Genomic DNA, 12,614 nt, shown 5'->3' with positions numbered 1-12,614 from the left:
TTTTTAATTTAGAAAGTAACTTCATGGATGCAGAGTTGCTGCACGCAAGCAGAAAACTCTCCTCTAAATTTCCTCTATTTAATGGTTGATGGTTTTGCCCAACTTGTTTCAAAGGAACCCAAGTGTAAAACTCTGGGTCCAGTTCTTTTATCTTGATGTTAAAGCTGGCAGTAACATTTGGGCTGAGGATTCACAGACTCAGCTTTGCAGAAGCTGACTGGAAGAACTTGAAAAGAGTCTGGAGAGTTGGGCTCAAGACCCACAACAGGAGGAATTCAGGGAACCAGGGAAGGTTTTAAGGACAAAAACAGAAAGGGAGGTGGGGAAAGAAAACATAAACAGAGATGGGAAAGCAACAGGCCAAAAAGGGTTTCATTTTCCCAAAGGGTGATGCTGAATGTGACAACAGGATACTTGATACCTGGCACTAATGAAGTTTTTAATTAGTCTATAAAAACCAGATTCCCTCCATGGAGCAGCCTCACCTGCCCGCTGTGTTTATTTATGCCTTGGGTTAGCTGCTGAATCAGTTTGCTGCTCCTTGGCTCTTCCTTCCCTCCCATGGGTGATGCAGCCCACTCTTCATGCTGGGGAAACCCTCCTAGATTTTATGAAAGGGCTGAGCATGGGCTCCCTTGTGCTTGGTTTCTCTGGCATTGAGACTGAAATCCCTTTTAACAGGGGAAATGTTAAATGAGGGAGGCACCCAATCTAGAGAAAAGTTCTTATTTTTCCCCTTTCCTTCCAGATTAAGCCTATCTCACAGATTGGTTTCAGCAAAGGAGTACATACATAAAGCTGGCAGACCTCTAGAGACCTGCTGCACCCAGCAAAGAGAGGAGGGAAGCACCTTCTGGAGGTGTCACCTCCTGATCCCCCTCCCCACTCATGGGGAATACAGGGTGGGCTCAGGGCAGCACCAGGAGGGACGGAAAAGGGAATTCACTCCTGCCAGAGCTGACATCTGACCCTGGCTTTGAAGAGCAAATTTGGGCAGGCAGTAGGTGACAGCTTGCTCTGCTCCCCATCAGCAGGCGCAGCTCAGGAGAGCTTTGTCCTGCTGCAAATTACTTGGGTGAAAGAAGATGGGAGTAGACAAGACCCTCCCTGTCCTTTGGAAAAGAGAGAGCTCAGCAGCTCACCAGTTTTCGTCTTTCAAGAGGCTCTTCAAAGGTTTCTTCACAAAGAACCCAAACTTTTAGATCTCATTTGCTTCCCTGGCAGCCCTGTAATATGAAGGGTTGGCTAAACTGGCCCTGGATTAAAAGACTTTAAGGCAAGGAAATGCCACAGAAGCCACAGAAATTCTTGGAGCCCAAAGGATGCTCCAGGAACTTCCCTCCCAGGGTATGTTATGGAGCAGAAGTAGGAGGCTGGAGCAGTGGAGGGACAGAGGGAAGCAGAAAAGAAGAGGGAGAGGGAGGGAAACACAGAACTCCCTAGCCCAGTTGACCACAACCAACAAAACCTTGCTCCTCCATGCAGGGCATGGCAACATTCAGATGGCACCTCACAGGGGGGGAAACTGAGGCACAAAGGAGCTCTGACATGTCACAGTAAGCGAAAGAAAGGGAAGCCCATGCCAGGGTTACACTGCAATTAATGATGCTCCAGTTCTTGTGCTGGCAGTCCCCTGAACAACATCCATGGTCTCTGTCAATTAAACTAGATTATGGAATGGTCCTTGCTAATTATATATTATTATCTAGCAAGCAGTTATCTTGCTATAAAGGGTGCTCCTGTAATGGACAAACACAGTTCCTCTAGCACAGCCAGCCCCAATGGCAAGAAAAATACAAAAGCCAAAATCATTTCTGCTGTGGCCAATATTTTGCCTGAGCTGGAATGTTCACGTTGCAAACACTGCATCCTGTCCCAGAGACAGGGAAGAAGAAGGGGAGGAGGGCTGCAACATGCAGAGCCAGCCAGAGGGAGAAGGCAGGATCAAATGTGTACCCCCAAAGCTGCCACAAAGGCATGACTGTGAGCTCAAAATCCAGATGTGAGCTGTCCCACCCCTCATGGAGCACTCAGCCTCCACACAGCAAAATCCCCAGGAGCAGGGCCTCACTGTCCCTGGGGCTGTGATGATCAGGAAACTGGGCTGAAAATAAGCTTGGAAAACAACTCCTGCTAAATGCTGTCATTGCATTTTTAATTGTCCATATGCTTGATCCATTATGTTTTCCCAGATGGCTGGGCTGCCTCACTACTGCCTCCTCATCTGTGCCACTATGGCCAGGGTCTCCAGCAGGTACCTGGGTCCCCAAGGCAGGGACACCCTCGTGGCAGGCTCTGTGTCACTGTGGCCAGGGTCTCCAGCAGGTACCTGGGTCCCCAAAGCAGGGAAACCCTCGTGGCAGGTTCTGTGTCACTGGGGCCAGGTCTCCAGCAGGTACCTGGGTCCTCAAAGCAGGGACACCCTCGTGGCAGGCTCTGTGTCACTGTGGCCAGGGTCTCCAGCAGGTACCTGTGAGCTCCATCCTTCCCAGCACAAACCACATCCACTGACCCATTCCTGCCATGCTCCTGGGGAGCCATGACTGCTCGATGGCACGAGTGGCTGGTGGCCTCCTGGCCTGACACACCAACCCCCAAGAAAACCACCCTGAGGAGCAGCAAACCTGCCCCTGCTCCAGCCCATGAACTGCCCTTGTGCTTGCCCGAGGGCCAGTCCCTGCAAAATTACCCAAAAATGTTTGAGGAGAGGATGCAGAGGATGCACACCACCGGCATCCTCAGTCATGGGCTCAGCTCCAGCACTGGCTCCCTGGAAATCACAAGCACCCCATTCCCAGACTGGGATTAGAGTATAACAACTGAAAAGACTCAAATAACCCTCTGAGCAGAGCAGTGGGGGAAGGTCCACCCATGGAGGACCGTGGCTGTCACCACAGAAAACTTCCAGTGAACATTACATAGAATAAATTGCCTGGGAAGGGGTGGATCACAACACCCTGTGCTTGCTGGGCTCCCCAGGGGGATGCCAGGTCTCTGGGCAGAGGGAGCAGTGCCCATTTTGGGGCACTTCCACCATCATTCTCTTGTCTAGTGCAGCAGCACATCCCCCTGCAGCACACCCTCACAGTGTGACACATCAGGAAAACCTTCCTGGTAAATACAGAAAACACAGAGAGCGTGGCTGAGATTTTTTGGATATTTTAGCACAGCTTCTCTCCAGTACGAGCAATCTCCCCAGGGAAGGAGAGGAATGAACCAATTCATCCCCTGGGGGCTCTTGCAGTCCTGTTTTCTGTGATCTACAATTTTCCAACAGTTCTTCCCTGGATTTGCAGGCGGACGTTTGCAGAGGGATAACAGAGGCTCTCCCTCCTGCACAACAGCCAAGCCTTTGCTTCAGAGAGACACGACTCCAGGTCTAAAAGCAAAGCCAGGAAACGGGGAGGCTGCACCCAGCCCGGCTCAATCCAGCCATCGTTCTCTAAATAAATAATTAGATGAGCCACGGGAGCACTGCCCGTGCCCGCCGCTCCCCTGCTTGCTCGGGAAGCACCGGGCAAAGGCTAAGGAGGGGAACTGAGGCCTGATGTGTGAGGACCACGGACATGGTGGAGGGAAGGAGTGCTGGTGAGGGATTCCTGATATCTGTTTGCCACTCATCTGAGCAGCTTTTGCATGAGAAGGGTTTTTTCCAGGAAATTACCTGGGCAGTTCCCCTCCCCTGCTGGGCTCCATCCCCAGCCGTCAGGGAAGACCTGGTTTAACAGGGGATGCCAGAGAGCAAATTCCTGCAAGGCAGGGAGAGACTGGATGCCTAAATCTAGTGTTGAGGCTGAGACGTGGTGGAGGAGGACTGGAGACTGAGGAGGGCTGGTGTCTGGTGAGCACCAGAGGCTTTCCTCACTCTGAGTGAGATGACTGGCTCGAGCAGCTCACTGCTGATGGCAAATGCAGCAGTGAATGCCATCAGAAACAAGTGGGTAAAGGGCTTTTGGAGCCATTCAAGTTGCATTAATCATCCTGTCCATGACCTCTGGATAACACCCTGCAGGCCTGGGGCTGCTGGGGATCCCCTTGACTCAGGAGCAGAGCTGCTCCCACAGCAGCAGTCCTGCATCCACAGGGATGTGTGCAGGGGAGCACTTCACCCAGGGGTGCTTGGGTGGCTGTGAACTGGAGCCAGAGCTGGAAACCCTCCCTAGGGTGACCAGGTCCAGCTCCTTATTTGAATGCAACACCAAAATCTATCCAGAAAAGCCTTTTTCCCTGCAAATCACAGGGTTCTGGAGGCTCCAGCTGGACAAGGAGTGCCTGTCCTGCAGGCAAGGGCTGGATGCTGCTGGGTGCTGCAGGCTCCCTGCCAGGCACCAGCAGCCGCAGTGCTCACCTGTTTCAGCAAAATCTGGGCCACCAAGAAGGTTAATTATATCTTTAAGTTTCTTTCAGTTGTCAAATCTTGTAACTATGGTCTCAAGCTGACAGTTCTGTACCCAGCAATTAACCGGCAGTGAGGCTTTGCAAGCAGCGGGGGAGGCTGGCCTTGTTTACCATCTCTGCACACAACAGGCTCTCAAAACATTCCCTTAATGGAGCTTAACAGTGCTGGCAAATATTTCCCTCGGAAATCTCGCATTTGCCGATGTGTTGCACCAACAAACGCCAAATCAATCCGGGCTCTGATAACGAAGGCTCCTCGTTAGGAGGCATGCGCAGCCCTGTGCCTTCTTCCCTCCCCAGACACTCTCTCAGGGCTGGTGCAATCCAGGAGGAAAAGCTGCTCCATCATCATCCTATTCCTTTGCTGCTGCTTCCTCCGATGCCCTGATGAACAGAGCTGTCCCAGAGGGAAGCAGGACATCAGTCAGGGCAGCCTTTCACCGATGGGACTCTCCTACCAGTCCCTGCTGAATGCTGGATTCAACAGCATGAAGGGTGTGCTGTGCCCCTGAATGACCACACTGGGATACTTTAGGATCTCTCTCTCACTGCAGTGTGTTTCACAAAGGCTGGAGGAGGAGGAGGGGTGGCCTCCTTCCATAGCAAGATTTCATGTGGCTTTGACACACGCTGGCTCTGACCCACAGGGATGAGCACAGGCTGCTCTGTGACAGCCACCCCCTCTTTGATGCTGAAGGGGAATGTCCTTTGTGCTGGCGTGGCACAAGAGGCAGGCAGAGGTCATTCAGCCATCCATCAGGGCTCTTGGCGAGGATCCCCAGTTTTCTGGAGGGGCAGATGATCAAAGGACTCTTCTTTTCATGTTCTCAGGTGCTGAACTCACCTTCTGCAGGGACCACGAGTGGAGATCTGGTGTCACTGAGGTCCCAGGGGAGCCAGCCCCTCCTGCCAAGGCTGCCTTTACAGGGTCACCAAAACCTCTGCACTCCAACATCTCCCCAAGCCATAGCAGGATTTGCCCATATTTTCAAACTTCAGGAGTAATGCTGGTAGAGAGTTTACAGCCGTGGATACCTGGATATGCTGGAAAGAAGGAAAACACAGAGGAGAAGAGGATTGTTCTCCTCCTCTCCAGCTGCTGGTGGCTGAGGCGCTCAGGTGAGTCCTGTGAGAAGGTGAGACAACATGAGAAGATCAAACAAGGAGCTCCAGGGCACAACAAATGCATCTCACCACATCACCCACAGACACCCAGAAACATCACCTGGGAGCACCTACATGAGCACACATCTGTGTGTGCCAGGTGGAGATCCCTGTAACACAGCGCCACAGTCCCCCCCAAGCATGGCCTGGGAGCAGGGAGAACATTTGTTGGGAATATAGCTACATTTGGGGGAGGTTTGTACCTCCAAGAATTCAGCTAGAAATAATTGACAGGAAGATTTGCAGCCATCGGCAAACAACGTTTCTTTCCTGAAAGCAGCAGCACTACAGGGAAAACAAATTGAAGCAGGTGCGGGAAGAGTTAGGGAGCACAAGAATTGCATTCCTGAGCCAAATGGACAGATTGAAACAGAGGAAAACAAATTGGGAAGGGAAACGGCTGCCTATTGCCCAGATTTTTCAGGCACTAAGAGAAGGTGGAGGTTGGGTTCAGGCTTAGTTTCAGGGCCTTGGATCTGTGTCTCTGTCTGGGCAGCTGTGTTAGGGTTCAGCCTGGGATGAGGGTGGATTTCGGGGTGCCTTTCTGCCCTGGGCAGGACTGGGACTGCAATCCCTGGAGTCTGGAAGGAGCATCCTACAGAAGCACCAGCCCCACCACCGCGATGACCATGAGGAGCCCAGCCAGGATGCAGATGCTGATGAAGACGATGTCGCTGGTGTCCTGGCTCTTGATTTCACGGGCATCGATCGCTTCCCCCTCCCACTTCTGGGCATCCACCAGGTTTTCTGCCTGGCTGAGCCTGGATGGATCAGGGCCAGCAATAAGGGTCACTGAGGCTTCTTTCCTCTTTGGCTCACACTGCACCTCGTACTGGTGGATGTCCTCCTGGTCTCCCACTGAAAAATCAATGTAGAGGGTGCTGACGACGACAGACGTGTTGTTGCGTCTCTGCAAGACAAGGGACACGGCCCACCAGGGCTTTGTGCAGCTCCTTTCCACAGGGGTTTGGAGGGGTTGGCCAGGAATCAGGCCAGTATCTGCTGGGAAAATGTGAGAGGGACTGGGAATACCTCTCTGCAGCCAGCACAGGGCTAACCATTTACACAGCTTGCTGTAAAGGAGGGTTTGCTGACCACTTACCTGGGATTCAGTGCCACAGGTGTCGAACCTGGTGTGTATTTTAAAGTTCCTGCCAACCACCTGGGCTGCACAGGAGGGGGTCCCCAAATAAATCCTATTCCTCTCCAAATGGGCCAGGGACTGCACAGGGATCTGGATGTGGAAGTCTGTCCGGGTGCAGCTGACATTCATGGGCACAACTATTGGGACAGAAAACAGGGTGCATGTGTAGGACTCATGGGGGAGAGGGTTTCAGGGAAAAAAGCTACCTCCAGAATGCAGAAAGCAATCAATATCAGTGTTTTAGCCCTGTCCCATGCCAAGGGCAGACATGGATGGCTCCCAGGCGCTGCTCTGCTTTCTGCCTAAGGGACAGATCTCACCATCAACCCTCTTGAACCTCATTCTCCTTCACGGGTCTCCAAGTGACACACAAGTGACATTACAGGCAACACCATCCTGCTGTCACTGCCACTCTCCACCACTGCAAAGCCAGCAGGACATTTGAGTTGCTGCCAGGACCAGACCACAAGAGCTTTGTGGATGGCTTGCCATGGGCACAGCACTCCCCTGCATCCTACAACACCCCTGCAAGAGACACTACATTGATGAAACAGAGGAGACATGTCTTGGAGGGACCCCATGCATGCCCTGGAGTGAGGCGGCTTCATGGCTGCCACATGGCCCCCCTGAAAGGGTGAGCTGAGTCCATGGCCCTGGGGCATCTTCCTGAGGAATGGCCCAGCCCGTGTTTGGCCTCTCTGGATGTAGAAAGCATCCACACAGGGAAAGAAGCAGGGAGGAAAAATACCCCCCTCTTTAAAGTGAATCCTTGCTCAGCATGAACGAACCACTTGGGCAATATGAATTATTGAATTATTCCAGCTCCCTCTGAATCTCAGCCTTACGAAACTGGGAAGATGCAATAAAATCAATACCAAAAAAATAGTGTCACTTTGCTTCGCTCAGTGCATTATAAAACCATTAGAAGATTTACCAAATAACTAAAGTGCATTAGATCAAGAGGAGGAGAAAGTGGATCCTCTCTCCTGGCGTGAGGCTTTCATTTCAATGGCCTTAAATCACACATGCCCCACCCAAGCCTTGCCTTTTGGTGGGCCTGAAAGGGAAATACCTGCATGGCTGAAAGGCTGTGGGTGCAGATACAGAAACTGAGGTGCCCCTTTGCCTTTGTGGGCTCCCAAGGAAGCTGCTGGCAGGGAGAGGCTGGTGTGCCCAGTGGGAACAGCTGCTCTCCTGGCAGTGCTGGCAGCTGGGTGTGACATGCAGGACATTAATCACAAGCAGATGCTGGAATCACTGGGCAAACACAGCCAGCAGGCTCAGCTCTGTGGAGGGGGCTCAGTTTCACATCCAAGCCTTTGTCCTCCCCTAGCATGCATCTGGCAGTGTGTACCAAGGGATGCAGGAGCCTTGGGCAGTTGTGAGATGTCACACCCCGCCCTGTGATGGGACACCACCCCCTCTTGAGCAGCACCCCATCTATCTGTCTGCAGGCTGCTCCCTCTGGAGCAGCGACACCAGGATTTTCTTCCTGCACACAGCTTAAACCAGTGAGGAATCAATGGGACAAGGACAGGGACAGACCTCCTGTGCACACTACAGCCCTACTAAATGTTCAGTACTACCTCTCTCCCTCCAGAGGCTGCAGAGACTCAGGACAAAACTCTACCCCATCTCTAACTCCAAGAGCCACGTACTTCCAAATCCTTTCTGCTATGCTGGAAGTGAAGAACGATTTTGCAGCTGAGAGACAAAACCCAGGCCCAGCCTCCCCAGCGCCTGTGCTGCCAGTCCAGCAGCCCTGCTCTGGCTCCAGCCTCTGGAAAGGCTGCCCCTGGCTGAATCATGCCTGACCCACGGGTCAGCTCGGATGTAATTATCCCGAAATACAACAAACGCCATAAATTTGCTGGCGTTTGAGGTGCAAAGGCTGGCAAACGGAGCAGGAAGGTTACACACTGCTCCTCCCACCAGCTGCAGACATGCCAGACACGCTGGCAGACCAGCAGCAGGGGTGTGCCAGGCAGGGCTGGCCAGGTGGATTTGGGAATGCTGTGCCCCGGGGGTCCTGCCCTCCCTGGAGGAGCAGACACGGTTTATGCCTGCCTGCTCAGCCATGTGCTGGAACATCCAGGCGAGCAGGGAACAAGGTTGTGATGCTTGAACTCATCACCTGCTCTGGGGTTTTGGCCCATTAAAACCCCCAGGTTTTCTCTCCCTCACACCCTGAGAGAGGAACAGGAACACGGCAGTGGCAGACACACAGGAATTTGAAGCTGGAAAGCATCTCCTGAATACTAAACACAACGTGCAGCTCACTTGCCACGTCTTCCTCCGCCCCACCCCTAAGGAGCCACGGGCTCTGCTCCTGCAGACAGGAACCTTCACTGATAATCCTTCTGGAAACTACACGCTCTCAGGCACGTCCCAGTGGAACCACAGCACTGAGCAGCACCCAAGTGGGACCTTACCTCCCACGTAGGAGATGGAGAAGCCCCTCTTGGCCGTGTTGCGGTCGGTGTGGAGGACCAGGAGCAGCCGGTTGCTGCGGGAGGTGACGGGTGCCAGGCTCTCCCGCCCGCACCACCGGCCCAGCAGGGATCCATTCTCAGTGCCACCATCAAAGGCAGACAAGTGATCATAGTCACAGCCACCCGTCAGGCTGCTCCGGCCCTCCAGCTCCATGTCCAGGAAGAAGATCTTGACCCGGTAGCCCGGGGGCAGCTGGATGCTCCACTGGCACTTGAGGTTGTTGGGGTAGAAGTTGGGGTACTGAGGGCTGGAGAAATTCCCTTTGATGGTGGTGAACACCTCCTGGCACTCGCCTGCTCAGGGAAAAAGGGGAAAGGAAAAATCAAAAGCAAACCTGAAGCCTCCTGGGTGTGGATGAGTGATCACTTGTTTTACTGCTAAGGGATGCTTTGCCCTTCACCTCACTGCTCCCACCCTTCTATTTGGCCTACGGACAGCCAGCAGTTTTGGGGGATGGAAACTCCCAAGGCAGTCAAAGTCCTACAGGAGCAACCCATATCCCCAGGGAATGGCATGAGCATGGGTGACTCCTGCTCAAGAGGCCAACCCAGGGCTTGGAAAAGCCACAGTGATGCCGTTTGCATTGTGTGGTGGTTTACACTTCACACCACCATCTCACGGGCTCTCCCCAGAGGGATCCCCCCATGATCTTCTCCTCTTGCAACCATGGGAGGGAGAGAATCACCACCCCAACCCAGGGCCTGTCCCCACATCCTTCCCATTGCCCTACCACCCTGAGAGCCCCACACCTGAGTAGAAATGGGCCTTGAAGCCCCTGCCACCGATGTTGAAGTCCGACTTGAAGATGATGAGGAGGTTTGGGGTGGAGGAGACGGTGCGGGGCGGGCGGGCGCTGCCGCAGTAACGTCCCAGGCTGGGGGCAGTGACAGTGGGGCCATCGAAAAGGGCCACGTAGTCAAAGCCACAGCCTTGGCCCCCCTCCATCTGGAAGTCAGCGAACACCAGGGTGAGGGGGCCCCCGCCGCTGGCCCCCCCGATGCTCCAGCGGCACTCAGCATCGTTGGGGTAACTCTCGGGGTAGCGGGGGCTGGTGATCTCCCCAGAGAGCCCCGTCAGCTGCCCTCCACAGGCGTCTGCAAGGAGGCAAGGATGATGAGGGCAGTGGGAGAGGAGAGATGGATGGATGCTCAGTGACCACCACACGTCCCTGCTACCTTTCCTGTAGGCAGCGGCGAAGCCGTGCTTGGCCACGTGCCGGTCAGAGCGGAAGACCACGGCCATGACGTGCCAGGCGGAGGAGAAGGGTGGCGGGCGGCTGTGGCCACAGAAGGTGCCCAGGAGGTTGCCCCGGTCCCGGGCAGCCCCGTTGTAGACCTGGAGGTAGTCGTAGGCACAGGTGTCGTGGTACTCCAGCTCGAAGTGGCTGAAGGAGAGCAGGACGGAGGAGCCCTCGGCCACCACGATGAGCCACGTGCACTCCGTCTCGTAGGGATACAGCCCTGGGAAGTTGGGGCTGGAGAAATTGCCAGAGGGTGCTGAAAGTACTCCCCCACATTTGATGCCTGGGGGACACAGAAGGGGGTGTGATGTCCCCTTTCCAGGGGAAGCCTAAAAGAATGGAGACAGGATGCACAACACCAGCTCCATCCCACCACCACAGTACCAGAACACCAGCATCCTGCAGAACTCCACTGAGCTTGTCCACCCACTCTCCCTGGAGGACACGTGTGCCCCCATCACCTCTCATCCCTCCCTTTTCCCCATGCTGCCCTGTGGGGGCTGCAGCAGGGCTCAGCTGTGCCCTTGAGCTCGTCCTGCCAGTGCCAGCACAGCATCCCCACCTGTTTATGGCTGGGAGAAAGGAAGCTGAGAGTGAGTTTTAAAGGGTCCGTGGTACCAGGCTCGCTGGTGCCCCAGCTGCCCAGCCCTACAGCTTTATGCCTCCCACTGACCCCACTCCCTCCATATAAGGGTGGCATCAGAGAATTCGAGCTGGGAGAAGCAGGGGTGAAGGGCCGGATGTGCTGAACAATGAGTTATGCATGTAGGGATCGATTTCCTAATGAAATCTTTATACTGAGACATGGTTATTATAAAATGAGGCTGAGAGGGGCCGGCTGTCACCTGCCCCTGGGTCTGATTAGGGCTGGGGTGAAGAGGCTGATACAGGGGGAACATACATCATGTCTGGGAGGGATGCAGACCCTGCACAGCCCCCAGGAGACACGTGTGGGTTCCCAAACAAGGCTGGGCGCTCGCTGCCATCAATCTGGGCCAAGTATATTGCAAATCAATAGTCAGCCTGTGCACATTGTTTTTCATCGTGCTCACTGGCACGGTGACCTCCCAGCAAGGGGGTCCTGGGATGCGTGGGATGCAGCACCACGAGTGTGCTCCTGGCCAGATCTAAAATCACCTTGCTAATCACTGGGGATAGGCAGTGAAGTAATATGGGGCTGGTACTAAAGGAATAATGTTGTTGAAATAAATACCCAAGAGGGCAGCCTGTGGGAGAGGTGAGTAGCCACAGTGAAGAGGGATGGATTAAGGGCTGGGAGCCTTGGGGTGCTCTGGGCAGCCCAGGTGGGTTTATGTGGGTTATGAGCAGGCACCACAGGGCAGTGGTGTGGCCTCAGGAGCACCTGCACCAGGGCCAGGTATGGGTTTTGACTTCTGGCTCAGCCCTTCTGTGAGAAAGGCCCTGCCATTTTGGGATGGGGGATTGCTTGGGCCACCCTATCCCCTGAACTACTGTGTCATCTGCCAACCCTGCCCTGCATCCTTTTATCTGGGTAAGGTGAGAGATTTATTGCACGCCTGCCACATACACATACATGCATACAGTCACATAGAAATGCATATGTGTATACAGATTTATATAGGCAAGTATAGCTCCAGAAGCTAACAGACCCTTCACCAAAGCACCTGGACACCACAACAGGACAAGCCAACCTGCACTCCTCAGAAAGGTAAGCATGAAGCAGAAACCCAAGCACGGAGCAGTGTCCCACACTTGCTGCCACCACAACAGTGACTCCAGATCCCAGCTCCTTGTCCCTGGCCTGAGCCAGCCCCTCTCCCTGCAGGACAGCTGGAACCCACTCACACCCCAGAGCCACTGCAAATGGCCCTCCCCTCCTCAGGAAGCGTGGGTGCCCATCCAGCCCACCAGGAGCTGGGACCAGGCTCTTACCTCTGCTGGGAGCATCCCCAAGAGCCCTGCAGAGCACGGCCAGCGCTGCCAGACAGCCCAGCCCTGCGCACCCCATCCTCCAGCAGGCAAATCTCCCCTCACCAGTGCCTGAGCATCCTTTTGGAGCTGTCTATCTGGGAGGAAAAAAATAAATAAAGAGAGAAATAAATAAAAAGCAGGAGGACTGTAGAATTAATAGCGGAATGAATAATTCATTGCTTGTTTGAATTAAGAGCAGCAAGGTAACTTGATCTATTCCTC

The 12,614-nt window shown here is 54.0% G+C and overlaps 1 protein-coding gene across 5 annotated transcripts in view; it reads right to left on the bottom strand.

Moving 5' to 3' along the window:
- Positions 1 to 1,737: 1,737 nt before the first annotated feature.
- The window catches only part of CDCP2 (CUB domain containing protein 2), a 24,302-nt gene continuing 13,425 nt past the window's right edge, over positions 1,738 to 12,614 (bottom strand). For 2 of the 5 annotated variants that reach the window (XM_038144637.1, XM_038144636.1), the window contains exons 2-6: positions 12,354 to 12,487; positions 9,949 to 10,722; positions 9,139 to 9,492; positions 6,665 to 6,843; positions 1,738 to 6,472 (exon numbers count right to left, since the gene is read on the bottom strand). In XM_038144637.1, the coding sequence (XP_038000565.1) occupies positions 6,158 to 6,472; positions 6,665 to 6,843; positions 9,139 to 9,492; positions 9,949 to 10,722; positions 12,354 to 12,429 (1,698 nt within the window). In that variant the 5' untranslated portion in view covers positions 12,430 to 12,487 and the 3' untranslated portion in view covers positions 1,738 to 6,157. The remainder of the gene's footprint in view (positions 6,473 to 6,664; positions 6,844 to 9,138; positions 9,493 to 9,948; positions 10,723 to 12,353; positions 12,488 to 12,614) is intronic. The other 3 variants (XM_038144639.1, XM_038144640.1, XM_038144641.1) reach the window with 2 other exon arrangements.

The sequence above is a fragment of the Motacilla alba genome, chromosome 8, assembly GCF_015832195.1.
Source record: "Motacilla alba alba isolate MOTALB_02 chromosome 8, Motacilla_alba_V1.0_pri, whole genome shotgun sequence".
NCBI lineage: Eukaryota > Metazoa > Chordata > Aves > Passeriformes > Motacillidae > Motacilla > Motacilla alba.
This window is presented reverse-complemented; position numbering and strand designations above follow the sequence as displayed.